Below are 27,580 nucleotides of genomic sequence, written 5' to 3' on the forward strand. Positions count from 1 at the left end.
GAGAGTGGCGTTATCCACACATGTGACTTTCCGCACTTTGCCCAATACGCTTCAGACAGAGTGAGAGAGAGGCCTGGAAACAGCTATTTAAATTAGGCAAGGGATATTGCCGGTCCCTCTGGGCCCTGCAGGAACCTCTTTCTAAAATGATCTCGGACAGGGACACCTGCTCCCGGGAGCTTCTCTCTGTCTAAACATCCCACCAGGGGTGTGACTCCAGTCTTTAAAGATTCCGTCCCTTTGTGTGCATGGGGTGGGGCCAGCCTTACTCCGCCAAGGAAGAGGAAATCTGCCCTGATCTCAAGCACCAGGCCGTACAGGACCACTGGGAAAGGTGCATAGGGGCCCCGCCTTGCGTCCCTGGAATTATTTTCCAACGGTGAGCTTGGCTGTTGGCAACACGGGCTGCGTGGGTTGTTTCCTGGATGCCGACTCTGGCAGGAGAGGTGATTCCACCATGGACTTTGAGTGAGGCCAGCGTTAGGTTCATGGCTTTCTTCCAGCCTCAGGCTTTACTCCGGAGAGAAAGGAGAACGCGGCCCCTGTGGTGAGAGAGTCGCGGGGTGGCTGCTGATTCATTTTCTTTCCACCTTAATGCTGTTAACATTACTCCTGTCGCCTTTTATTTCTGGGGAAGTGTTTCCGGCTTGTCACAGCCACAGAAGTAAAAGCGCCAACACTTGGAAGAAAGCTAACAGATAGCCGGTGTCCTTTCCAAGTCACACTCCAGCCCTCCTGACGGTCATCTCCCACTCCGGGGACTGACTGATTATTTACTATTGATTAGGGCCCGGACTCTGCAAAGATAGCTGCTAACTGGTAGGAACCGGATAAGGTGCAAATTATTTTTTGTCTGGCCGAGATGCAAATGATTTCTTTCCAGTAGGGAAGACAACTCGGAGCTTGCGATTTTATTGCCTTATAGAACATTAACCAGTTTTGTATCTAACTTAGCAATCTCATGAATATTCCACAATCTTCTTGCCGTTTCTACCGCCCTGCTCTCTCCTCTCCGTGGATGATTCTTCTTCGTTTTTTTTCCATCTCATTGAACCAGCTTTGTTAGTCTGCTTCACTAATAAGCTGCAAAAAAGAAAAATAAAGCCCCTTACCGCCCCGGCACATTCTCACTCTATTTTGGTGAGAACCGGGGGTGGATACTTCTTGAACTGTGCTGGAAGAAGCTCAGCATAATGTCTGCTCTCTCCTTGGGCCAACCCCACGTCCTCTCTGGGCCACGCTGGGCCAGTCTTACAGACTCTGGTCTTTAGTTGTTGCTAAGTTTACTCATTTTTATTTATTTCAAAGTGACACTGAGAGAGAGGAGGATCTTCCACTGATCCACTCCTCAAACACCTCCAACAGCTGGGCCTGGGACTGGCTAAAGACAAGTGCCTGCAACTCCACCACCTGGTCTCCCACAAAGGAGGCAGGGACCCACGTACTGGAGTCATCCGCTGCTGCCTCCAGGGGCATTAGCAGGGAACTGCATCTTAAGGGCACAGTCCCAGGATGGGAAGTGGTGCTCTGAGAAGGGGAGGCGGGCACTACAAGCGGTGCCTTAATCCACTACCCATAGACTGACCCTTGTGGCCCCGATAGCCATGTTTTAGCTCCTTTTGCAGGGAGGCAACACCCACAGGATACAAAGAAGAGAGATGCTGGGTGGGACTGTGTGGGGCCACGCCCACTTCTTCCTCCCCCTGTTCCTTCCATTTGGGAATTAACAGCTATGCTTCTGCTGCACCTGCAACAGTTCCCCCCCAACCCTGCCTTTTTTTTTTTTTAAGATTGATTAATTGATTTGAAAGGCAGAGTTACAGAAAAGGAGACACAGGGAGAGATCTTCCATCCATTGGTTCACTCCCCAAAATGGCTGCAACAGCCAGGGCTGGGCCAATCCGAAGCCAGGAGCCAGGAGTTTCTTCCAGGTCTCCCACGTGAGTGCAGGGGCCCAAGGAATTGGTCCATCCCACACTGCTCTCCTAGTCCTTTAGCAAGAGTTGGATCAGAAGTGGAGCAACCTGGACTGAAACTGGTGCCCTTATGGGATGGCAGCACCACAGGCTTAGCCAGCCAGACCCTACCTCACCGCAGTTTCTCTAAATGCTGATATACGCTGTTCATTTCACATTCTGCAATTCCATGCCATTAAAATGTTCTCATGATCAGATGAGGTAGAATCTACTATTCCTACTTTACAGATAAGAAAACTGAGGCTCTGGGACATTGAATAACTTCCCCAAGACACGCTACACGGAAGTGATGAGGATGGAAACTGCCATATCTCACGCTCTTCACACAACACACACACACTCCTTTCTGCTTCGTGTTCTCCAAGCTTCGGGAAATGAACATATGCTGCTTTCCACACCAAGACAAAGTCCTGCAGGTGACCAAGTCTGGAAAGTCGCCCCTGTTCCCCGCTTCTCCATGCCCGCCCTGCCCCCACACCAGCTGGGGCTGCGGCGGGACAGCCAGCATCTGGTCTTGCTGACATCTGCTCAAAATGTCGCTGGCGAGCTCTGGCCCCTGGGGAAGCTCCGGAGAAGGGGAAGCGGGGAGGGATGTGAAACTTGGCTGCTTTCCAGCGCCACTCCTGCTGACCATCACCCCAGGGCCCCTGGGCAGAGGGCAGGAGCCTCCAGCCGGGAGCAGTCAACCTGAAGCAGGTGAGGCCAGAGCACAAGAGGGAGGGGCCGGGGAGCCAAGGAAGTCAGGGAGTTCCAAGTAGCCAGACCCCCCTACCCTGCCATCGCGAAGGCGGACAGGCAGGGGCTGAGGCTGGCCAGCTGTGGGCCCCACCAGCACTGGGATCAGGGTGAGCAGAGGGGACATTAGCCTCCTGGGCCAGACTTGCAGAAGATGGGGAGTGAGGCAGGTCTACAGTTTCTGGGTCCTGGCCCCCCAAAGCCCAAGGAGTCAGGAGCAGACTCTGGGTACCAGAGCCAGGGAGGGGGCTGTCGGACACAGCGCACCCCAGGTGATACGCAGAATGATGACCAGGTACAGGTGTCACATGTGTGTGTCTGTACAGCTCTGCCATCTGGGAGAGAGAGTGTTAGTTAAATAAGGAGCCAGCACTCGATAAATATTTGTTCAATGAAATCTATCAACCATGGGAGTGTATGAATGTTTGCATCCCTGCGAAGGAGGGAAGCCAGCGCTTGGCTCTTGGTCTGTGTATCCAGATACCGTAGTGGGTTTGGAACTGGTGGACAGGGCTGTGTGGGGAGAGGTTGGGTCTGACCGTGTGGTTGGGCTCAGGCTGCTGCGGGTCTCAGTATACTGCCGTGGTTCTAGGGGGGAAGTGTGGGGCCCTGGAGCTTGCTGGTGAATGTGTGCATGGGGCACAGAGACGTACCCTTCATCACGTCTCTGCTGTTCATGAGCATCAGTGGGCTGCGTCCCGCCTGCCCAGGCACCGTCCATGTCTCCACAGGGCTGGCAGCATGGAGATCTCATGGAGCTGGCTGGTGGTCTGTGTGCTGGCCACATGTCTGGCCTCTGGGGTGACCCAGGACGTGTGCCAAGCCCCCAGCGGCAGGGATGGGGTCCCAGGGATACCTGGCCGACCGGGACGGCCTGGCCTCAAGGGCGAGAGAGGGGCGCCTGGTGAGTAGCCTTGCTCTGGGCACAGCTCTACAGCCTGGGTTGGGGAGTGGGGAGGCAAAAGCCCCTCCAGTTGGTACTTGGCCCCAGGAGTCCTAATCAGTCCCCCCCCACTTACTGCCTGGATCCTCTTTCCTCAGCCTCACCTTCCTCCTCCAGAAAATGGGTTGTTTCTAGTCGTGAAGGTCTTGGGTCCCTGGTCCATGACTAGAAGGCTTGGGTTCCAGGAACTTTGCTGTGTGGCCTTGAGCAAGTGACTGGCCCTCTCTGTACCTCAGTTGCCTCAGCTGTAAAGTAGAAAGACAGCCCTGCCCAGTATAGAAAGAGGCACCCGCACTCCTAGTTCTGTCCCTGCTTCCCTCTCCAAGCCTCAGGAACTTTCTAGAGAAAAAGTGCTGAGGAAGATGGAAAAGGGAGGAAGTCCCAGGGTGGGAAAGAAAGTTTCATGTGACCCCCAAGCAGACCAGAAGGCCAGGCAGACCCCCAAGCCTGGGCAGGGGGAGGGGAGTCTCCAGCCTGCGAGAGTGTGGAGGCACAGCCGCCAGCAGGACACCATCAAGTCAACAGGGCATCCCATTCCCCCACGTGCTGCTGCTCTCCATTTTTCAGTCGAGGCTCAGAGAAGTTGGGACACTTATCTAAGGTCACACAGCTAATCCGAATCTAGGTCTGCCCTGCCCACCACCACGCTGGACTCCCAGTCCTGTCTCCAAGGACTGGCCAGTGCTAGACTCTCACTCTCGGTCTTCCGGCCCTTTCTCCCCACAGGGGCCCCTGGTATGCGCACGGGCATCCGAGGCCTAAAAGGAGACCCTGGGGAACCAGGCCCCCCTGGCAGCCCTGGCAAGGTGGGCTTCCCAGGACCCAGTGGCCCAGTAGGGGACCGTGGCAGCCCGGGACCCAAAGGCACCAAGGGCAATCCGGGCAACATCAGGGACCAGCCGCGGCCGGCCTTCTCGGCAGTGAGGCGAAACCCGCCGACGGGCGGCAACGTGGTCATCTTCGACACCATCATCACCAACCAGGAAGAGCGGTACCAGAACCACTCAGGCCACTTCGTGTGCAACGTGCCCGGCTTCTACTACTTCACCTTCCAGGTGGTGTCCAAGTGGGACCTCTGCCTGTTCATCGTCTCCTCCTCCAGGTCGCAGGCGCGCCGCTCCGTGGGCTTCTGCGATAGCAACAGCAGGGGGCTCTTCCAGGTGCTGTCGGGGGGCACTGTGCTGCAGCTGCAGAAAGGGGACCAGGTGTGGATCGAGAAGGACCCCACCAAGGGCCGCATCTACCAGGGCAATGAGGCCGACAGCGTCTTCAGCGGCTTCCTCATCTTTCCATCTAGCTGAACTGCCCCAGCTGTGTCACCCCGCTGCTCATGGCCCCTTCTAGCCTCCACGCTCTATTCTGTGGAATGAGGAAGGGGTGGGTGGGTGCTGTTGGATGAGCAGCCAGAAACGAGACCCGACTCAGAGACTCGCTGCCCCTCCACCTGCTCTCAGCCGTATCTCAGCCCCTCCCCCAAAATAAATGCCTCTCTACCTGCTTGTGCTGGCTTCACTGGCTCCCCGCCGGGGGAGGGCAGATGAAGAAGGGGCGCTCAAGGGTGAGCAAGACACCAGAGCGAGCAGGAGGCAGCCCTGTCCTAGGCTCTCCCTAGCTGGGTTCTGCAGGTTCAGACCCTGGCACCATCCCCTTTCTAGTTGTCACTCGCGTGCCTCTTACTTCATGTCCGCCATTATGTGGTCTCAATTTCCTTCTCTGTAAAATGGGACCAACAGCAGCTCATCCCTGGGAGGGTGGTTGGGAGGAGCTGGTGGCCTTCCAGTAGAGCCTGGGAGCAGGTGCTGGCTCCCAGGAGTTCCAGCGACTACTCTGCTTCCTGTTGACAGTGGCACCCCCTATCTCACGGACAGTGAAACTGCACCGGCCCAGGTATCCACAGGCAGGAGCTGGAACAGGAACCCAGCCTGCCCACGGACGGTCACACTTGTGTTTAAACACTGCCCTGCTGGCCACCTGCCTCTACGGCTGCATTTGTGACTTCCCCCACCCCATGTGTCTGCTGCCCTGTACCAGGAAGACGCGGGCAGGAATCCGAAAGAAAGCACAGCAGGACAAGGGCACTGGCAGCCATCCCTGAAGCTTAGTCTCCGCGTACTGCCCAGCAGACAGGGAGGCCATGGCTGCTGCTTGCATCGCCTGCTGGGCACTTGGGCATCTGGAACCCCCCACGGTGCATTCCTGGGGTCCTGCTAGTCCCCTTAGGCAGCTGCTCAGAAGGAACCTGCTCCCACACATGTGCCTGGGCCGGGGAGCCGCGGGGAGGCCAGGAGGTCAGCAGTGACACAGTCTAATGTCCTTTGTCTCTGGTCAAAAGAACCTGCTTGTACCAGTGTGCTGTGTGCACATGCACATAAGTGCACACACATAAATATCACATATATGTGATGGCGTACATGCACACATCACACACAAATATCACAGCCACACATACACCCAGGCACCCATGTGCATATCAGGCATATGTACACCACAGTCTCACACGCGTCCATACATGCATAATCAAACATATACACGTATCAGTCATACACACATATGTGCACTGTACACATAATTCCACAGACACACTCATCATGGCCACACACACACCACTGTCACACACACTTGCACATCTATACCTCCCTTGGGATGCATGTGCCCCTACCTGCCCACCAACATGTGACACAGCGATGCCTCTCTGGGTTCAAGACAGGCACCCCTCAGAGAGACACACTGGCGATGCCCCCGTCCCCACCTTCCACACACACCAGGGGTGCCCAAGCTGCTGAGCACTCACAGCCCCAGACACCCAGAGAAGATCCACAAACCCTCTGAAGTGCCCCCAAAACACACACACACACACACACACACACACACACACACACACACACACACACACACACACACACACACCTTGAGCTGTGTGTGCCAGGTACAGCTTCCTTGCTTTGGGGTGGAACTAGGGAGGCGCTGGTGCAGGAGGGGTCAGGCCGCCTTTCCGGGCTGGGCTGCTTTGGCTGGGACCGCTGAGCATGGGCTGAGACTGCCACCTGCTGGATAAGCTAGGCCCCGGCGCAGAGGGCTTGTATGCGGAGGATGGGGGCTGGCATCACAGTTTAGTGCCCCTGCCCATGTAACATGCTTCTGGTCCTGTCTTCTCTGTCCCCTGGCTTCCGCTCACCCAGTGGGACCTCGCTGGACACTCTGCGACCCCCACACCACTGGACAGACGGGAACGCCACTCAGCAGGGCAGCTGCTGGGTGCTGGCATCCTGCTCACGCCTATAACACACACTGCCCCAGGTGGTAAGGAGGAGGAACAAAAGTTCAAAGTCAAGGCCATGGAATCACTGCCTGAGAGTCACACAGAGGGACAGGGATGGGGCAGGGGTCAGAACCTCTTCTCCCAGGAACCTCCCATGACAGGAGGGAGAAGCGGAGAGGATCTTCCAGTTCTACCAGCCTGCCCCTGACTGGCAACCCCTCACCATCCACAATGAGCTCCGGGAGCAGAAGCCCAGGTTGTGGGACGGTTCCCCAGGTCCAGCTGGGGAAGGCAGTGATGACAGGATAGCTGAGCTTTCCAGGGGTGACAGAGGCGTCCACGCTCACACCCTGCCACACCTCCAGGGCCGAATGGGGCCCAGAGATCCTGTGATTTGCTCAAGGCCTTGAGACAAGGGAGTGGCAGGGCTGCAAGGGAAGCCCAAGGCTGCTGGCTCTTCTGGACTCCCACCTCTGAGTGCAGCAGCCAGAATGGAACACGGATGCTTCTAGACTAAGTCCTGTCCTTAGCAGGTGCGTGGGAGGCCTGGCTTCTGGAGCAACAGCAGAACAGAGGGTTCTCAGGGTGAGACTTAGAACTCCAAGAAACCAGGCAAACCAGGGTTCACATCTCCCTGAGTCTCAATTTTCTGTCTTGCCACGGGTTAATGTGGTATAGCAACTGAGCCACAGTCAACTTAGCACCCCACAAGGTGACAGGTAGAGCCTGCTTTTGGGGGCCTCTGTAGTCTGGTGGCTTACGCTCACTCACACACTCACACACACATGTAATCACACATGCGTGATTGTACATGTAGGCACACAAGCACTCTTAACCAGATGCTGGCAGTGGCCATTTCCTCATTTCCGACCCTCTGGACAGGCGGGGGTAGGGAGGGGGACAGGATGTTGCTGGGGTCAGTCTGGCTCAGCACCCAGAAGGAAATGTGGACTCAGGAAAACTGATGAGAAAGGGGATGTAGGCTGTGGTGCAGAGAGGAGGGGGCTGTCCAGCCCCGCCCTGGGCCGTCCTGGCTCAGGCCGCCCCAACACAGTGTTGGCATGCCTCGGAAAGGGCTCGCAGATTGAAGGGCCTCTCGCAGATCGGAGGGCCAGACCGAAGTCCCCCACCCAGGTGAGGATGGCACCCTTGCCCATGGGACAGCCGATATCACCTTCCTGAAACATGACACCAGGGACAGCTTGGCTGATGGGTGTCAAGGGTGTGGGGTTGGGGTAAAGGGGTGGGTCCCAGGACCAAGAAGGATGGCTGGGACATGGGGCTGAGTGGGCCAGTTCTGCACATCCCCCCCGACCCAGGCCCGCTTCCTTCACAGGATGGATGTGAGCCCCGCCTTCCAGCCCCTGCATCGGATACACCTGCTGCTCCTCCTGCTGGCCCTACCACTTGGAAGCCAGGCCAGCACAAGCTGCTATGGAATCCCTGGAATGCCAGGCCTGCCTGGGACTCCAGGAAGGGATGGGCATGATGGGCTGCCAGGACCCAAGGGTGAGCCAGGTGAGTCTGCCCATCCGGAGTGGCGGGGCAGGGGCAGAGCATCTGACTGGGCTGGTTAGGGGGCCAGGACTCAGGAGTTGCAAGCAGGAAGCCCACCACCTCCTGCCCCTGCTGCTCCAGGACCGAGGCCACTCCATGGCCATCCACATCCTCTACCCTCAGAGCCCAGGCACCGGGCTGCCCTGGAGCTTTGTCTCGCGGCCTCTCCTTTTCCTCCTCCGTGCCAGGGAGCTGGCTGAGCAGCTACCGGGAAGCCCTGCCCAGGAGGAAGCCTTTGCCAACCTGTAAGGGTCTCTGTTTACATTTAGCCCACAGGGTGGACAGCCTCATGACCTGAAGGGAGGAGCCATCCCATCTGACTCTGATTTCTCCAGCATGTTCTGGAGACCCCACTGGGCTCTGCTGACTCACCCCACATCCTCCATGACAAATGTGGAAACAGGCCGAGAGGCAAAGGGGGCTATGGAAATGTAACCAAGGTCAGAGGTCAAGTCCAGGGGAAGCAAGTCTTCTCTCTCCTTGGGCTATATCTTGCTCACACACACAGCTGCCAGGCAGATGGTCCATATGGGAAGAAACTTCTAGAGACCACACCTGGCTAGTCAGCCCGAGAAAGACACCCTAGTACTGCCCTTGCCCGTCCCTTGCCCTGTCACTTCACTCCTGCTTTCTCTTTGCCTAGGAATCCCAGCTATCCCAGGGACCCGAGGACCCAAGGGTCAGAAAGGCGAACCAGGCACACCCGGCCATCCAGGGAAGAATGGCCCCATGGGAGCCTCTGGGATTCCGGGGGAGCCTGGGCGCAGGGGCCCTCCAGGAGAGCCAGGTGTGGAGGGCAGGTACAAGCAAAAGCACCAGTCAGTGTTCACGGTCACTCGGCAGACTGCCGAGTACCCAACGCCCAATAGCCTGGTCAAGTTCAACACGGTCATCACCAACCCTCAAGGGGATTACGACACAAGTACTGGCAAGTTCACCTGCAAAGTGCCCGGCCTCTACTACTTCGTCTACCACACCTCAAACACAGCCAACCTGTGCGTTCAGCTCTACCACAACGGGAACAGGGTGACCGCCTTTTGCGACCACATGTCCAATACCAAGCAGGTCAGCTCGGGCGGGGTGTCCCTGCGGCTGCAGGTGGACGACGAGGTGTGGTTGGCCGTCAACGACTACAATGGCATGGTGGGCACCGAGGGCTCCGACAGCGTCTTCTCTGGCTTCCTGCTCTTCCCCGACTAGGGGGCACAGTCCACAGATGTCCCTGTCTGCATCCCTGAACAAGTCTTTGTCCCTACCTGATGGACTCCTCCTCCAGGAAGCCTGTCTTGATCCATTGGTCCACAAATTCTCTCCCTTCTCTGTGCAGCTTCAGAAGTTACTCCTTGTACCTAATACCTGCTGGAAACCTCACTGGATTTTTTGGGGGTGGCGGGGTGCGTATTGAAAGAAATGCGGAGAAATACAGATGAATAAATAAATCAGTGAATATGCCCGGCTCGAGTTCCTCACTGTCCATTCCTTGAATGTAGCAGCTTCAGCTTGGTGTCAGGCTGGACGTGGGACATCTCACTGGTGCTCAGGAGAGCCTGGCTCCCAGCAGTCCCAACGGAACTGGCTGCCAGGCCCCTCTGCAGGAGAGGCACTGTGGTCCCTAGCAGCACTAAGCTTGCTGGTTGGCAGGTGTGCATGTGGTCTCCAGGCCCTGCTGAATTTGGGGAGCAGCTTGGACTCAGCAAGATATAGCATGGGCGTCATGGTCTGAACGAATGAGTGAATTGGGTTCATGGATGCTTATGTGGGTAAAGGAAGAGCTAAAAGCATGAATGGGTGAATGAAAATCCTAACAGTGGCCGATGGTGTCATGGCAGAGCAGATTAGGGTGTTACCACAGGTATCCCACATGGGCGCTGGTTCAAGTCCCAGTTGCTCCACTTCCAATCCAGCTCCGTGCTAATGCACCTGGGAAAGCAGCAAGGATGGCCTGCGTGCGTGGGTCATCCCAAGCACACGGGTGACCCGGATGGAACTGGAGTTCCTGGATTCACCTTGAACAAACCCTGGCTCTCGTGGCAATTTGCACAATGAAATTGGAAGATGGTAGATTAATCTCTCTCTCTCTCTCTGCCTTTCAAAATAGATCTTTTTTAAAAAGTCACAATAGCTAACACTTATTGAGCACTTACTATACGCTATTTTTTCTTATTATTATTTGAAAGGTAAATTTTTTGTACAGAGAGAAGAGAAGCAGGTCCTCTATCTGCTCATTCATTCCCCAAATGGCCACAATGGCCAGAACTCAACCAATCCAAAGCTGGAGGTCAAGAGCTTCTTGCTGGGCTCCCAGGTGAGTGTGTGGGCCCAAAGCCTCCACCATTCTCTGCTACTTTCCCAGGCCATAAGCAAGGAGTTAAATTGGAAGTAGAGCATTTAGGACACAAACAGGCACCCACGTAGGATGCCAGCACCACAGGCAGAGGATTAGCCTGCATGCCACCGTAGCAGCCCCAGTGCTTTACACATATGAACTCTTCTAGTATTCATAACAGTGTCCTGTGAGATGGGTGTGGGTGGATGACTGTGAGAGAGAAAGGGCGCTCACATATCTGACTTGCAAACTGGGGGCTCCGGGAGTTTGTCTAAAGTCACTGCTGCCCGGGCCCGGCGCGGTGGCGCAAGTGGTTAAAGGTCCTCGCCTTGCACGCCCGGGATCCCATATGGGCGCCGGTTCTAATCCCGGCAGCCCCGCTTCCCTTCCAGCTCCCTGCCTGTGGCCTGGGAAAGCAGTCGAGGACAGCCCAAAGCTTTGGGAACCTGCACCCGTGTGGGAGACCTGGAAGAGGCTCCTGGCTTCGGATCGGCATAGTATCGGCCCGTTGCGCTCACTTGGGGAGTGAATCATCGGACGGAAGATCTTCCTCTCTGTCTCTCCTCTCTGTATATCTGCCTTTCCAATAAAAAAATAATAAAAAAAAAATAAATAAATCTTAAAGTCACTGCTGCCCACAAACCTCCAGGTGTTGTTGGCTTTGAGGCTGTTGGTGGTTGGACTCAGCTGCTATGGATCTAGCACCTGACCAGGCCCCTGTGTGCTGGCTTAACTACTAAAAGATTAAAAAAAAAAAAAAAGACTCTCCCGGGCAGACCTGAAGGGCACGCAACAGAACTGGGGGAATCTGAGGCACACTTAGGTCCAGGAGCAGCTGGCCCACCTGACTGGCATTTCAGCATAGTCCTTGAGGCCCCAGAAAGCTCCCGGAGGCCGTGGCAGGCAGAGGTGTGCTGCCAGAACAGCAGGTCTGGCCAATGCATTCTCATGGTCAGGGCCCCTCTGATGCCCACGGTGGGCCACAAGATACATGCATGAGGGCAACAGGCAGAAAGAGATGGAGCAGGTGGCAAGAAGCAGGGGCCGCAGCCGGCCTCACTGTGCCCAGGTGCCGGGCCTTCACAGCTCCCCCTCCGTTGGCCACCCAGCCACCTGTCCACTGGCCCAGCAAGGCCACAGGTGCTCCGACTTCTCTCGTTTGTCTTTGGCTCACAAATCAATACTGTGCTCGTGTAGGCCAGAGTCACGGTAGAATTCATGCTTGGTAAGCAAGAGTTTCCGGGCTGGTTTTGTTTCCCACCATTGTCTCCTTATCTGCCTGTCTTTGTCAGGAGAGGCAGACCTTTGAAAATGCCCACTTCACTGTTGTGCCGCAGGTGGAGGGAGGCAGAGAGGGCACGGGAGCCAGGACAGCTTCCCCCAGGCTGCATAAAGGCAGAGGCTTCCCCTACCCTCTGCAGGGCTTATCCACTCTGTGGGCCACAGGCCCAGAAATCAGCACCTGCCATTCAAGGGTCAAGGCCCAGGAACACAACCCCCAGCTCCTGATGCCCATGTCCAGGTCTCCCCAGGACCCAACATGGGCCCAAGAAGGCCAGGCTCCACCAAATCCCTTCCTGCACATAAGACAGGTTCTATGTTTACATTGGGTGCCCCCCAGAGGCTGGCCACCTAATGGGGCCCTCACCTGCAGACTGACCTCACTAACTCCCCAGGAGCCCCAGGAGACCAGTGCTCAAGCCCAAGGAGGCTGAAGCCAGCCCCTGTGCCTGTAGCCAGGCAGTTAAAAAGTTACATGGGGCCCAGTGTGATAGCATAGCGGTTAAGGTCCTCACCTTGAACGCACTGGGATCCCATATGGGCGCCGTTCTAAATCCCGGTGGCCCTGCTTCCCATCTAGCTCCCTGCCTGTAGCCTGAGAATGCAGTCGATGATGGCCCAAGACTTTGGGACCCTGCACCTGCGTGGGAGACCCAGAGGAGGCTCCTACCTTCGAACTGGCTCAGTTCCAGCCATTGCGGCCACTTGGGGAGTGAACCATAGAACAGAAGATCTTCCTCTCTGTCTCTCCTCTCCGTATATATGCCTGTCCAATAAAAAATAAATAAATCTTTAAACAACAGCAACAACAACAAAGTCACATGGCTGGGTTCAAGCTTGGAAGTGGTCCATTCCAAAGCTCAAACCTGATCCGCTCTCTGCTGGGTCTTGTCCTTAGCCTTGCTGCTTCCACCCTAATGAAAGCCAGCTTTCCCAAGTGCTTCCTGCCATCAAGGAATTATAGACCACACCCAGACCCTCAGATGGGACCCTGCACCTGCAGCCCACCAAGTTCCCGCTCCCCTTTCCCTTCTTTTCCCTCTTCCCCTCAGCCCGCCTGGCTCCTTTGGGGCTTACAGGGGGTCGAGCCCAGAGCCCTGTTGATTTTATCCAGCTTCCTTTCCTCCCCTTTCATTTCATGCAGTTAGTGCTAGATTTCCACGTGTCAGCATCCACAAGCCAGCGACTTTTTTTTTTTTCATCTCCAAACACACCTCCCGTATACGCAGTTTCTGGTGCTTGGTGGCGGCTGTCCCTGGGATGCCTCCGAGAAGGGAGTCTCACTACCTTCAATTGCAGAGGGCTGCCACCCTGCTGCCTGGGATGTCACCACTGAACCTGCCACCTACATAAGTGTGAGCCCTGGCAATGGCTTTTTATTTATTTATTTTTTGCGATGCTTAACACAGCAGCATAAAGCTTAGGATGTCATCTAATGTTGAACACCAATGACCCCAGGAGAAAGGGCACAGCAGGGACCAGAGCCATGGCTTACTGTCTTCCTGCTCCACTTCCAGGGCCTGTCTTATAACAGCGCTGCCTGTGTAAGGATGGAGACTGTCCTCTCTGGAACTCAGTTTCCCCACATGCAGAATGAGGAGGCTGGGTGGGGTCTCCTCCAAGCCCTCTCGTGCCCTAAGCTGGTGTCATTCCGGGATCAGCAAGCAACAGGCCCCCAACTATGCTTCATATTATCACAGCCTCCAGCCCAGCTTGAGACAGAGGCAAGGCCATAAATAAATAATGAGCACATTTAAAATGCATTATTAGGTTATTTCGGAGTGCGGGGGAAAGCGCAGAGGTGCAGAATGCGAGGTTGGAGGGACGGCAGAGATGAGCCCAGAAAGGGGGCACCTGGACCATGAGGCAATGCTGAAGATGAACACAAGCCCGACATCCCCACTTCCCCCACATGCCCCTTCCCCTCCATCAGTCCTTCCATGCTCCTCCCAGTGGTCAGTGAGAATTGTTCAGCAGGTGGAATAGTGGCCGCAGCACATGGCAGAGAAAACCGGGCTTCCCTGGGTTGCCTTTGGCTGAGAGCATTTGGCCAGCAAGTAGAGCTCAAGGGTCCCCACATCACCTCCTGCTGGGTGTCCCCTGGCCCCAGTGCCAGATTACAAGGCCGCAAACACAAGATACAGCCCAGCCCCCTTGCACAGCCTGTGTACCCCACAGCTGCTGAGTCGGCGAAACCCAATTGGCCATCCCCTAGCCCCAGTTACAGTAAACCCCTCCAGAAGGCAGAAATGGGATCTGAAACTGCCTGAGGACAACAGGGTGGGGAGAGAGTCAAGAGATGGGAAGTGGGGGGTCCACAGGAGGGGGCAGTCGGGGGAAAGCCCTTCCTGTTCCCGGGACACAGAGCTTCCGCTTTGGAGCAAAGAGCAGCGGGCTCTGAGCTCCTGGTTCCACTGCTGCCCAGCCCAGCGGCCTCAAAGGACACCCAGTCCCCAGGTGAGGAGGGGGCTAGTGTGGCAGGGAGGTCGTGACACCCAGTGTGTGGGCCAAGGCACCCACTCTGGGACCAGCCTTGTGTGTTTAACCGAGCAGAGTGGGGTGAACCTTGGCAAGCAGGTGAGTAGAGACTCCGGCAGAGGGTTCTGGGGTCCTGGACTCTATGCTTTCATATGCTGACTCTGTCACTTGAAACCCCCTTTGAGGAAACCATCCTGGGCTGCTGCCAGTCCGGAAAACTGGATCTCCCATAGCCAAACGTGCACCCTGCTCAACTACGCCCGTGACTCCAGGTGGCCAGCCCTCCTTGCCAGCACCTGGCTGCTGTCATTCATCAGCACGGTGCTTAGAAAGCTCAGCATGGTCCTGGCAAGCAGACAGCTTGGTGAGCAGCTGAGCTGAGAGGTGCTGGTTGGGTGTCCTGGAGAGAAGTGGCCAAGGGGCTGTCCCGCTGGGGCTGCTATGTTCCATCGTCCTGACAGCACCTCGGCCAGGGAGGCCGTGAGAGGTGAGGCATTGGCTGAGGCCATGCATTCATGTAGCAGCATAGGCAGAGTCCAAGGTCACCTCAGCCAGACTCCAACAATGGACCAGGAAGAGGTGGAAGGGTCGCCACTGGCTGGGCTGGTGGGGCCAGGTCAGGTGAGTTGTAAGGATGCTGAAATGGACAAGAATCAGGATATCCCCAACTTCCCCACCCCGGTCTGCAGCTTCCCCCAGGGAGTCTGATGCACCAAGACTATGTCCAACGCCCCACTGGCCAGAGCTCCGCAGCCCGGGGCCACTGCCGGCTGAGCGAGGCCCTCGCTGGGCCGGCTCCCTTCCTCTCTCTCCTGGCATCTTCTCTCCTGCTCCCAAAATCATGGGCTCTTGGCTGATGGAGAAAACCTGAGGACCCTTATACTTCTCCAGCTCACCAGGCTCCACCCTTCCAGAGAGAGATTTCTTTTATTTTATCTTTTATATATATATATATTTAAGTTATTTTTATTGGAAAGTCAGATATACAGAGAGGAGGAGAGACAAAGAGGAAGATTTTCCATCTGCTGATTCACTCCCCAGTGGCCACAACAGCTGGAGCTGAAGCCAAGAGCCAGAAGCCTCTTCCAGGTCTCCCATGTGGGTACAGGGTCCCAAGGCTTTGGGTCATGAAACAGGGAGATGGATGGGAAGTGGGGCCACCAGGATACAAACTGGAGTCCTTATGGAATCCCAGTGTGTGCAAGGCAAGGACTTTAGTCGTTAGGTCACCATGTTAGGCCCAAGATTTCTATTATGCCCATTTTATAGGCAGGTAAACTGAAGCTGAACAGAAATGACTTTTCCTATACAAACATACACACAGCTTTTACTTCTGGGTCACCCCCTCCCCAAATATTCACAATGGTCTCCAGGCATGTCCCCCACCTGGGTGGCAGTAACCCAGTTACCGGACCCATCACTGCTGCCTCCTGGGGTCGGCATGGACAAGAAGCTGGAGTCAGGGAACCAGAGCCATGAACTCCAATGTAGGGTGTGGATACCCTAACAACTGCAAGGCCAAATGTTCACCCCCAGTCTCTTCGGGGATGTCTCCATCAAGGCCACCTCTGTCCATGGCTTGTGCCATCTCAGCCTTGGGGCCTGCAGAGGTGGCCCTTTCTCACCTTGGCCCTGAGCCAACTTTCCCCAGCTGCAGGACACTGGTCAAAGCCTTCCTCCTCCAGGGAGCCTTCCCACTTTACCACTCAGCCCACAGAGACCAGGATATATCTTACTCCTAAAATGGAAACTTACTGTGGCACAATGAGTTAAGCAAGCATGTGCAACACCAGCATCCCTTCCTGCTAATGTTTCTGCAAAGGCCACAGAGAATGACCCATATGCTCAGGGCATGAGCGGGGGTCCCTGCCACCCACATGGGAGACTCAGACGGCGTTCCTGGTTCCTGGCTTTGGTCCGGCCCAGCCCTAGCTGCCATGGACATTTGAAGCATGAACCAGCGATGGGCAGTCTCTCCCTGTCTCTCTCTCTCTGTCTCCCTCTCTCTCCTCTCCCTATCTCTCTCTCTCTCTCTGTCTCTTTCTGTCACTCTTTCAGGTTGGTTCATGTGCCTTGGCTCCAGGACAGCTGTGGGACCCAGGGGCTGTCCTGCTGGGGAAAGGCCCTGTGCCCTGTGGCTCTGCCTTTACCACCAGTCACAGATGTGTGTGTAGCTTTCTGGGTCTCAAATAACTTTTTTTTTTTAAAAAATAGGCTGAAATGGGCCTGGTGGCATGGTCTAGCAGCTGAAGTCCTTGCTTTGAACACACCAGGATCCCATATAGGTGCTGGTTCTAATCCCAGCAGCTCCGCTTCCCATACAGCTCCCTGCTTGTGGCCTGGGAAAGCAGTTGAGGATGGCCCAAAGTCTTGGGACCCTGCACCTGTGTGGGAGACCTGGAAGAAGTTCCTGGATCCTGGCTCCAGATCGGCATAGCACTGGCCGTTGCGGTCACTTGGGGAGTGACTCATCGGACGGAAGATGTTTCTCTCTGCCTCTCCTCCTTTCTGTATATCTGACTTTCCAGTAAAAATAAAATATTTTTTTTTAAAAAAAAAGCTGAAATGTCTCAAAAAGGTAAACATAGAATTTCTGTGAGACTGGGAATTCCACTCCTAGGTGTACACCCAAGGGAGTTATGAACAGCTGCTCAAATCTGCATGTGCGTGTTCCTAGCAGCGCTAGTCACGGTGGCGCACAGGTGAGTGCACCCAGAATGGCTGTCTGTGAGGAGTGACACTGCACAGGTGCAGGAAGTCCTGACAGGTGTGTGCACTGACAGGGGTGACCCTGGGAACATAACACTCAATGAAAGAAATCAGAGCAAAGGTCTCCAGCCAAAAGATCCCATTTGTAGGAAACATGCAGAACTGGTGAGCTAGGAGCATGAGAGGCCAGAGGTGGGGCGTGGAGGCAGCTGTCTTGTATCCAGGGTCATTAACTGGCAGATGATGAGCTTGTCTTAGAAGTAGACCCAGGAGCCAGCGGCCACAATGCTACGAGGATGGCAGATATGCCCACTTGAATCAGGTCATTTACGTTATGTGAATGTTACCTCAATGGAATGAAGAACAGGTGAGGATCACGTTCCTTCCTCTGCACCCCGAGCAGGTGACTGGACCTCTGGGAGCCTTGGTGCCCTCTCAGAACCATAGGCATGGAGTGGCCTCTGCATAGGAGGCACGGGTGGCCTGAGCTGAGCTGCTGCCCCCTACACCTGCAATCTCATTTACATCCTTGCGATCCTCCCTCTGCCAACTCTGACCCTACTGCTCCAACCTCTGCTCCACCCTGGGACCTCTCTCCCACCACCCCTAATGAACCTTCACATGACAGCCTGAACGCCTCTTCTCTGAGAGGAGCCCCTCTTGAATGGGAGTGCCTTCCCAAGAGACTAGTCCCCCCTTCGCAAGCCCATGACCCTTCCCGCAACACCCCCACCCGTCCCTTCCAAGCACCAGACTCAATCTGTGGCCGCTGCTGGTGCCTCAGGGGTTGACCTCTTTCTCTGTCCCTCCCTCCCCCACCTGGGGGCACAGACAGGACTGTGAAGGCAGTGGGTGTATCATTCTTGTGCATCACTGTGTCCTCAGCACCTCGTTCAGGGTCTGAGGAAGAGAAAACAATCAGTGAGCAAGTAGGTGGCTGGGTGGCTGCATGCATACATGGATGGAAGGATGGAAGGATGGATGGATGGAAGGATGGAAGGATGGGCAGATGGATGGAAGGATGGATGGATGGATGGATGGATGGATGGATGGATGGATGGATGGAAGGATGGATGGATGGATGGATGGATGGATGGATGGATGGATGGATGGATAGGCAGATGGATGAAAGGATGGATGGAAGGATGGATGGATGGAAGAATGGATGGGCAGATGGAAGGATGGAAGGATGGAAGGATGGATGGGCAGATGGAAGGATGGATGGATGGATAGGCAGATGGAAGGATGGATGGATGGATGGATGGATGGGCAGATGGAAGGATGGATGGATTGATGGGCAGATGGAAGGATGGATGGATGGATGGGCAGATGGAAGGATGGATCATGGATAGGCAGATGGAAGGATGGAAGGATGGATGGATGGATGGATGGATGGATGGGCAGATGGAAGGATGGAAGGATGGAAGGATGGAAGGATGGAGAGGGCAGAGTGGGTGATGGATGGATGGAAGGATGGAAGGATGGATGGATGGATGGGCAGATGGATGGATGGATGGGCAGATGGAAGGATGGATGGATGGGCAGATGGATGGATGGATGGATGGATGGATGGGCAGATGGAAGGATGGATGGATGGGCAGATGGATGGATGGATGGATGGAAGGAAGGATGGATGGATGGATGGAAGGATGGATGGATGGATGGATGGATGGATGGATGGATGGATGGATGGATGGATGGAGAGGGCAGAGTGGGTGATGGATGGGCAGATGGGCAGGTGGATGACAGGAGTCACCATGGTGGTGACCTCCCACATCTCTTCCCCACAGGAGGCAGCAGAACGAGCACGGCAATGAAGAGCCCAAGGGGCAGCATCCCAGCACTGCTGCTGTTGCTCGGTCTGTTGGACGCTTCACAAGCACAGAGCAGCTGCTCTGGGCACCCAGCTATCCCTGGCACCCCAGGCATCCCAGGATTACCTGGCTCTGATGGCACTCCTGGAACCCCAGGGGTAAAGGGAGAGAAAGGTATGATGGGTTTTACAAACACATTAGTCTCTGGCCCAGACCCCATCTCATGTACCTCAAGTCCCAGCTGTCTGCCTGTGAGATTGCAAAACCCACAAACCCATTTGCTTGCTAAGCCTTTTTTTGCTAAGCCAGTGGGGATTTCCTATTCCCATTTTACAGATGGGAAAACTAGTGTCCAGAAAGGTAGCCCAGTAGCTAGAACATGAATGTCTAACAAGAGAGAGGGAGATGGAGAACACGCGAGAGCACCTTGGAAACCACCCAATCATGGGTTAGAATACAACTCCTCAGTCTGGCTTCACCTCTCAACATTACCTCCTCACCTATCAAATGACACCCTAGCAGCGAGCCTGAAAAACGCTGTTTATTCATTTGTGGAGCCAGCCACTCTCCCCAACTAAACTCATTTCATCTTCCGAATCCCACAAAACACAAGCCGAGTCTCAGAGCATGCGACTCATCGCATCAAGGTGGCACAACTAGATACAGCACACGTGGCAGAACATGCACAAGTGTGTGTGTGTCCAGAGCCATGTTCCCAGGCACTCCTGAGTGCCGCTCTTCTGGAAAAGAGGGGTTTTGTTGTTGTTGTTGTTTGTTTTGTTTTGTGCTGTGCCAAACCAATGGCTGGATGGAGTGGTGGAGTTGAGAATTCTGAAGTTCACTTTACAGGTGCAGCGAAAAATGCACACGTACTGTGATGGATTAGGGATGTCTGCCATGGGTGTCAGAGTGGAGAGGGATAACACACATGCCAAGCATTCATTAGCCCCGCTCCAGGCTTGTGCCTGTACAAGTTGGGGATGAAGGAGGCCTTGGACCTTCCTCATGGATGTTGACTCCTCTCCCTGCCAATCAGTCCCAGTTCCTGGCAAATGAAGGAGCAGTACAGAACGCTGGGCTGGAAGCTGACTCTTTAGCCGCTGTCTCCTCTTTCTAACATGTGGCAGACTCAAGCCCAGAGAGGGGCAGAGCCCTGCCCAAGGGCACAGCCCAGGTCCCTTCCTTTTGTCGCCAAAGATTCTGACCACCTCCTTTCTCTTGTGCCTGCAACATTTGTAGGACTTCCAGGACTAGCTGGAGATCACGGCGAGTTTGGAGAGAAGGGAGACCCAGGGAGTCCCGGGAATCCAGGAAAAGTGGGCCCCAAGGGACCAGTTGGCCCTAAAGGTGTCCCAGGAGCCCCCGGAGCCCCTGGCCCCAAGGGCGAATCGGGAGACTACAAAGCCACACAGAAGATCGTCTTCTCAGTACTAAAGACCAACGCCATCCCGGTGCGCCGGGACCTTCCTGTCCGCTTCGAGCACATCATCACCAATGAGAACAGCAACTATTATTCTCGGAGTGGCAAGTTCACGTGTACCGTGCCCGGCCTCTACTACTTCACCTACCATGCCACCTCACGAGGGAACCTGTGTGTGGGCATCTTTCGGGGCCGGGAGAAGCCACAGAAGGTGCTTACCTTCTGTGACTACTCCGTCAACACCTTCCAGGTCACCACAGGTGGCGTGGTCCTCAAGCTGGAAATGGGTGAGAGCGTCCACCTGCAGACCAATGACAAGAACTCCTTGCTGGCCATGGAGGGGGCCAATAGCATCTTCTCTGGGTTCCTGCTCTTCCCAGATGCAGATGTATAACCCGGCAGCGGGGCTGATACTCACCCCATCCCACCTGATGCGCCCCCTTCCCCCAGCATGGGCCCCTCCCCCTCGGGAGCATGCAGGAGAGCTCTGGGAATGTAGCAGAGTGAATGAGTAAATAAAGTCTTCAAGGCCAAGAGACCCGGCCTAGAGTCAGCCCTAGGTAACAGCACCTGCTCAGGAGAGCCGACCGAGTGAATGAGTGGACTGCCCAAGGAATGGATGCATGGCTGATCTCTGAATGTGGAAAACCCACGTTATTAGAGGTGATTAGGTGGTCAAACTCCATTTTGTCCTACACCAGCCACCCAGTGGGAGGTGGGGATGGGAATGCCCACCACATCCAAGCATGGGGCTAGATCCTTTCTCATTCTTTCCTCCCCAAGAAAGGGTGAATTGCACCTGGAGTTCAGAACAGGCGGCTGAGGAGCTGGGGAGTAGAGTTCCACAGTTGGGATTTAAGGGCAAGTCTGCCTACCTAAAGCAATAGACCTGGGTCAGTCCAGGAAGAGGCTTTGCATCTGTAATTCACATTAGCCCAGCAAGGGATCATAGCTGACTCTGGCCCTGGGACCTTCCCTTTCAATTCTCCCCATGCACCCTCCCTCCTGTGGTCTTACTGAATCATCCAGTTACAAGACACACCACTACCCTGCTCAACAACCTTCCATCCCAGCTTCCATTGGCTACAGCCCAGCCCATGTTTCTCTAACCTGCCCCTGCTTTCCTACAGCAGGGCTGTCTACTCACTGGTCGCTCACCTGCAAGTTTCCACTTCGCCAGCCTAACCAGCCTCAGAAACTCACCCAGGCCACACCTCCTCACCCAAACTGGACTCCTCCAATGCTCCACCCCAACTCTCCCTCATTCCTAGTAGAGCATGCACAAACCACAACTGCCCTTCCATTCGTATCCACACCATCCCCCTAGGTAGGCTGTGAGTCCCTTGCTCATCTCTGAACCCTGACAGAGTCCAGACTGCACAGCAGCCCCTCAATGAAGAGTCCTTACCAGATCGGTGGAGACCACAGGAAGAGGAAGTCCAGTCTGCACCTGCTCACTTCAGCCCTTTCTACGAGCATCCTTGCCCCAGCCAAGCCCCTCTCCAGTCATGATCCAAGGCACCCCTGCCTGTGGCTGGTCCAGCTCGCAGGCCTTCATTCACGGACATAGCTACCTGTGCTTCATCTCCCAGTCTGGCATTGGTGAGCATCCCAACCCCAGACTTTCCAGCCAAAGTTTGAAATCTTTCCTCTAGGCTTGGCTGTTCTGTCTGCTGCTCAGCCCTGCCATCCCAAAACATCTGTCCAGCAATGATGGCAACATCATGATGGCGACAGAAGGAGCTCAGCCAACTGGGGTTCCTGTACATCTTCTGCTTGAATTCCAGAGGCAGCCTCTAAGAAGTACACGTAGGAGGCCCTTCATATGGATAAGCAAACTGAGGGGATTAGAAAGAGTAAGGGATTTACCCAGGGCCACACAGTTGACCCATGCTCAGCTGGACCTGGCACCAGCCTCTGCTGGCCTCAGTGTTCTTGGTAAACCTTAGCCATATGATCCCCTGACCACTTCTGCAGGCTTCTCCATTGCCATCCAGTCTCTCAGCAGGCCTCAGGGGACCACACTCTTGAGCCTCTGCAGCTGGATCTGTCTAGGCAGGGGTCATTTCATCCCAGGGGCAGACGTGACCACAGGTACCCACCCAGTAGGTGCAGAGAATCCCACGCAGGCAGAGCCAGCCATGGCCACTACCATCAGGGGTCGGCACTCCTGCAGGATCGATGCTCCTCTGCCTTTGACCATGAGCCCTGGTGTTGACTCCCAATCTCCCCCAGGCTCCTCAGTCGACACTTACAAGGTGCCCTTTCTTCCCCATCCACCCCACTCCAGCTTCCAGATCAGTCAGAAACCCTAGACTCTGCCAGCCTTGCCCACGGCAACTGAATGTCTCCTACTAGCAAGTGTAGGGATCCAAATGCCTCACCGGTGCTATGGCTTTGCAGTGAGCAGAGCTATCCCCTAGTGTTCTCTGGGGAGTCGGATGAGGTCACAAGAACCAAGAAGAACACAGGGGCTCAGAGATAGCCATCCCCGGAACAGGTGGATAGCCCCGCCAGAGCAGACACTGGAGCCGGAGCTGGGCACTCCAACCTGGGGGCCATGACTCCCTTCTTTCTTGGGCCTCTCTCTCTGCAGAGCAGGCCTTGCCACCTTTAAGGCAAGTGGATGGCCAAGGTGACACCTTGACCCATCTGTCTGTTATGGAGAGAACACAGATTTTTTTTAAGACTTATATATTTATTTAGTTAATAAATAAACTCATGTGTGCACTGTCTCTCCAGATGGCAGGGCCAGACCAAATCCAGGAGCCAGGGGCTCCTTCTGAGCATCTCAATAGGTGCAGGGGCCCAAACACTTGGGTAATCTTCCACAGCTTTCCCAGGTAGGGAAGTGGAGCAGCCAGGACTCTAACTGGCACCCATACAGAATGCCAATGCTACAGGTGGCAGCTTTCCTTGCTACACCACAGCAACAGCCCCAGTGACACAGAATCTAACACTTGAACTGGGAATCTGGTTGGTTCAGTGTGCAGCAAGGTACATGTTGGCCCGATCAGCAGATGCCAAGGAGGAACAAGATTAGAACAAACAGCAGCTCCAGGGGTTGAGCGAAGCACCTAGTGGGTGGTCTTACCTACAGTCACAGGAGCCTGATAGGCAGGTGGTCTAAACCAGCATCAGTGAGGCCAAAAGATTTCACTGTAAGCTTCCTTTCCTGCTGCTGGTTCGGAGACCACACTTGCAGAGTCACTGCCTTTGTCCAATGGCTCCCATTCTACAGAGGAGAACACTGAGAATCAGAGAGGAGACATTATGGGCCCAATAGTCACACCAAGGAGCCAGGCCCACTGAATTCCCAAGGGCCCAACCTGTGCTTACAGGCAGTCCACAGTCCTGACTCCAGCCTGGCTTCTTTGCCATCACCCAACTGACCCCTCCCTGTGAGCCAGAAACACTAAGATACAGCAGTCACGTGACTTGCCTAGTATGTGATGGAGCCAGAATCGATGCCAGGGGCTGGACAGGGCCACAGTCAAGCTCCCTGGCTCTTGGGTCAAATAGACCTCACGCTCAAGTCCTGCCTGGGCCTCTGACCAGCTTAGTGGCCACAGCCAAGTGACTGCCCTCTGATCTTCCATTTCACCCCCTTACAAAAAGGAATGTAGCCATAACGTCCTGGGGTACGCCCTTGGCACCTGTGGTGTGGTCAGTTCCTAGAAGCACCCTGTCTGAATGGGAGCACTGGCAAAGCTGAGGTCTTTGGACTAAATTCCCAAGGAGATAGAGACAAGCTCACCGTGCTGGGCTAGCTCCCAGCTCACTGCCACCAGGGGGGAGCAGACACCAGCAGAAAGACTGCCGGAAGTGGGCACGGGCAGGTGAGGCTCCTCCCTCACTTTTTCCCAGCCCTCCCCACTCTCTGAGTGGGCTACCAACTTCCAGTGCGGGGGCTGAGGCAGGGGTCAGCTCTGCAGGCCCAAGTTCCTCTAAGCCAGTAGCCCCATGTGAGATCCCAGCATCCACAAGGCCCGAGGATGCTAAGTCCTATGGGGGAGGGACACAGCCACCTGCAGGTTGGAAACATCCCCCCTCCGAGGCTCTCGGTGCAGCTGGAAGCTGCTCCAGACCACGCTTTCTCCGTAAGGACCCAGACACCAAATCCTTCAGGCTTTGCAATCACATGGCCTCCCTTGCCCCAACCCTTCTCTTCAGTCACACGAAGACAGCCATAAGCAACATCCAGGTGGCTCCCACTTCAGGGCATTCCACAGAGGGAAGCCATGGGGAGAGATTGTATCATCCCTTAAGCCATGGAGGATAGTGACTATTCCCACAGCCTTTGTTTTTTTTTCTTTATTTAAAAGGCAGAGTTATACAGGGAGAAAGACCTTCAGTCTGCTGGTTCACTTCCCCAGATAGTCATGGCAGCCCAGGCTGGGCAAAGCAGAAGCCATGAGCTTCTTCAGGTCTCCCACAAGAACTCAGGGTGCACAAGGCCAAGTGCTTGGCCATCCTCCACTGCTTTCCCAGGCCACGAGCAAGAAGCTGGATCGAAAGTAGAGCAGCCAAGATTTGAACCTGAGCCCATACGGGATGCCAGTGTCGCAGGTAGTAACTTAGGGTGTTATACCACAGCTCCGGTCCCTTCCATAGCATTTCTGTTGTATGAAGTATTGTTGATCACCTAGAAATGGTTTAAAGTGTACAGGAGGCTGTGTATGGGTTCTATGCTAATGATATAGCACTTTCCATAAGGGACTTGAGCACACACGGTGCTGGTGTGCTCAGGGGTCCTGGAATCACATGGGTAAATGAGAGGAGCTGAGTTCAGTCGATCCTGATGGACACTGAATTTGATGTAACTTTCACTTGCCCCAGAATATTTCTCTTGCTATTTTTTCTCAAGCATTTCAAAGAGTACAAACCATTCTTAGCTGGCAGGCCACACACAAACAGGCTGTGGGCAAGATTCAACCCGTGGGCTGGAACTTGTCATCTGTGCTGATTACAGAGGTAGCTCCCAGGACAGATCAGGACATGGAGCCCAGACTGCCCCACAAGCCTGTGCTCTCTCAGTGGACTCGTCCGCCAGATTCCAACCTTAGGATAAGGATAAGACTCACTGGGCCTCAGTGCCCTAAGCTGTAAAATGGGCATCACAGTTCCTACCCTGAGCCATCAGGAGCACTAGGTCTCCAGTTCTAGTGACATCCAAATCCCCTGGAAATTGCTGGTATCCAGGCCCCACCCTAGAGGTTCCAATCCCACCTCATCTGACAGCAAGCAGGAGCAGAAACCTGGAATTCTGTATTTTTCTCATTCATTCCAGCTGACTCCAGGGCAGGTGGCCCCAGCCCCACCCAGGAGACCGAGCCGAGCCTTGGAGGCCATGGTCAGCAGCTGAGTGGCCTCGCCATTGCAGAGGGCTGTGTGGGGACAAGAAACAAGGAGCTAGGCTTCCTGCCTGCAGCTACCTCCCAAGGGAGAAGGTTCCTCCAGGGGGCAGGTCCCAGGGTCAGGATGGAGGACCGTGACCTGGGCAGGGCTGCGTTCAAATCCATCCTGTCGCATTATAAACTCTGCCTTCTCAGGCCAATGAACGGACCCCCGGGGGCTTCCAGCCTCTTTCTGTCCCTTGAGGATGGCAGTCACACCTACCCCAGAAAGCTGCTGAAGGAATAAGCTCTGTGGTGGTGTGTGTGCACCAGTTCCAAGAACAACCCAATGTCATGGCTGTAGCTGGTACCCGTGGACAACTCTGAGTACTAAAAGCTTGGTGCACAGAATTCCACAGAACTCTCACCAGATTTTCTATTCTGTATTTTTTTTTAAAAAGATTTTTATGTGAAAAGCAGATTTAGAGAGAAAGAAGAGGGAGAGACAGAAAAGATCTTCCATCTGCTGGCTGTCTCCTCTAACAGGGCTGGAGTGGACCAGTCCAAGGTCAGGAGCCTGGAGCTCCTTCCAAATCTTCCACATGCAGGAGTCCTAGGAGTCAACACCATCTTCTGCTGCTTTCCCAGGCATATAAGTAGGGAGCTGAATTTGAAGTAGAGCAGCCAGGACTCAAACCAGGGTCCATATGAGATGTGGACAGCACAAGTGGAGGTTTAAGCTGCTACACCATGGCGCCAACCCTTCATCAGTTTTTTTTTTTTTTAAGTTGCATTTATTTGAAAGACAGAATAACACAGAAAGAGAGAGAGAGATCTCCCATCCACTAGTTCATTTCCCAGCTGCCTGCACAGACAGGGCAGGGCCAAGCTGAAGCCAGGAGCCTGGAGCTCCATCCATCTCCTGCTGTCTCCCATGTCTCCCAAGAAAACTGGATCTGAAGCAGAGGTGGGATTAATCCTGGGCACTCTGAAGTGGGAGGCCGTCATCCCAAGTAGCACCTACTGCATTACCAAGCAGGGGCAGCCTTGACTTCGGCTGCTCAGGTGTAGACCGTGGTCAGTACAGCCCAGCAGGTGTTCATTCAAACACTGAATGCTGGTGCTGCTGCTGTGGTCCTTGGTATAATATTCTGATGGTGGGCCTGGCGGCATGACCTAGTGGCTAAAGTCCTCGCCTTGAACGCGCCAGGATCCCATATGGGCGCTAGTTCTAGTCCCGGCAGCTCCACTTCCCATCCAGCTCCCTAACTGTGGCCTGGGAAAGGCAGTCGAGGACAGCCCCATGCTTTGGGATCCTGCACCCATGTGGGAGACCTGGAAGAAGTTTCTGGCTCCTGGCTCTGGATCGGCACAGCATTGGTCGTTGTGCTCACTAGGGGAGTGAATCACTGGATGGAAGATCTTCCTCTCTATCTCTCCTCCTCTTTGTATATCTGACTTTGTAATAAAAATAAATAAATCTTTAAAAACAAAACAAAAAAAACCAATATTCTGATGGTGACAATGAGGGAGTTCAAGGGCAGGCAAAGCAAGCAGCTCTGGAGGGGTTGGTCTGTGTCTCCCTGGCTGAGCCCTGCACTCTCCCTCCCTTTCATCTCCTTGCCCTTCTGGCCTCCCGCTAACATCACAGAGGGCACCAGGCACCCTGCCTCCATGCCATCCCCACCCTGACACACACAGCCTCACGTCTGCCTGGCAGAGCAGGCTGCAGGCTGCGCTGACTTT

The 27,580-nt window shown here is 54.9% G+C and overlaps 2 protein-coding genes across 3 annotated transcripts; both read left to right on the forward strand.

Moving 5' to 3' along the window:
- The first annotated feature begins 3,418 nt into the window (after positions 1–3,418).
- LOC121156117 (collagen alpha-2(IV) chain-like) lies at positions 3,419–21,043 on the forward strand. The gene is made up of 6 exons (XM_040979730.1): positions 3,419–3,615; positions 4,381–4,950; positions 9,114–9,654; positions 14,443–14,534; positions 19,055–19,252; positions 20,318–21,043. The coding sequence occupies exons 1-6, from the start codon at positions 3,453–3,455 to the stop codon at positions 20,890–20,892; spliced, it is 2,139 nt and encodes a 712-aa protein (XP_040835664.1). The 5' UTR covers positions 3,419–3,452; the 3' UTR covers positions 20,893–21,043.
- Positions 7,862–9,914, forward strand: LOC121156016 (complement C1q subcomponent subunit C-like). 2 transcript variants are annotated; one of them, XM_040979503.1, is made up of 3 exons: positions 7,862–8,047; positions 8,233–8,431; positions 9,114–9,914. In XM_040979503.1, exons 2-3 carry the CDS (start codon positions 8,251–8,253, stop codon positions 9,668–9,670), a joined length of 738 nt encoding a protein of 245 aa, XP_040835437.1. In that variant the 5' UTR covers positions 7,862–8,047; positions 8,233–8,250; the 3' UTR covers positions 9,671–9,914. The 2 variants fall into 2 exon arrangements, with proteins under 2 accessions (XP_040835437.1, XP_040835438.1); XM_040979504.1 differs by having other exon boundaries at positions 8,250–8,431.
- Positions 21,044–27,580: the final 6,537 nt, after the last annotated feature.

Source organism: Ochotona curzoniae, unplaced genomic scaffold, assembly GCF_017591425.1.
Source record: "Ochotona curzoniae isolate NIBS_2020 unplaced genomic scaffold, NIBS_Ocur_1.0 contig_3255, whole genome shotgun sequence".
In the NCBI taxonomy this organism is placed as follows: domain Eukaryota; kingdom Metazoa; phylum Chordata; class Mammalia; order Lagomorpha; family Ochotonidae; genus Ochotona; species Ochotona curzoniae.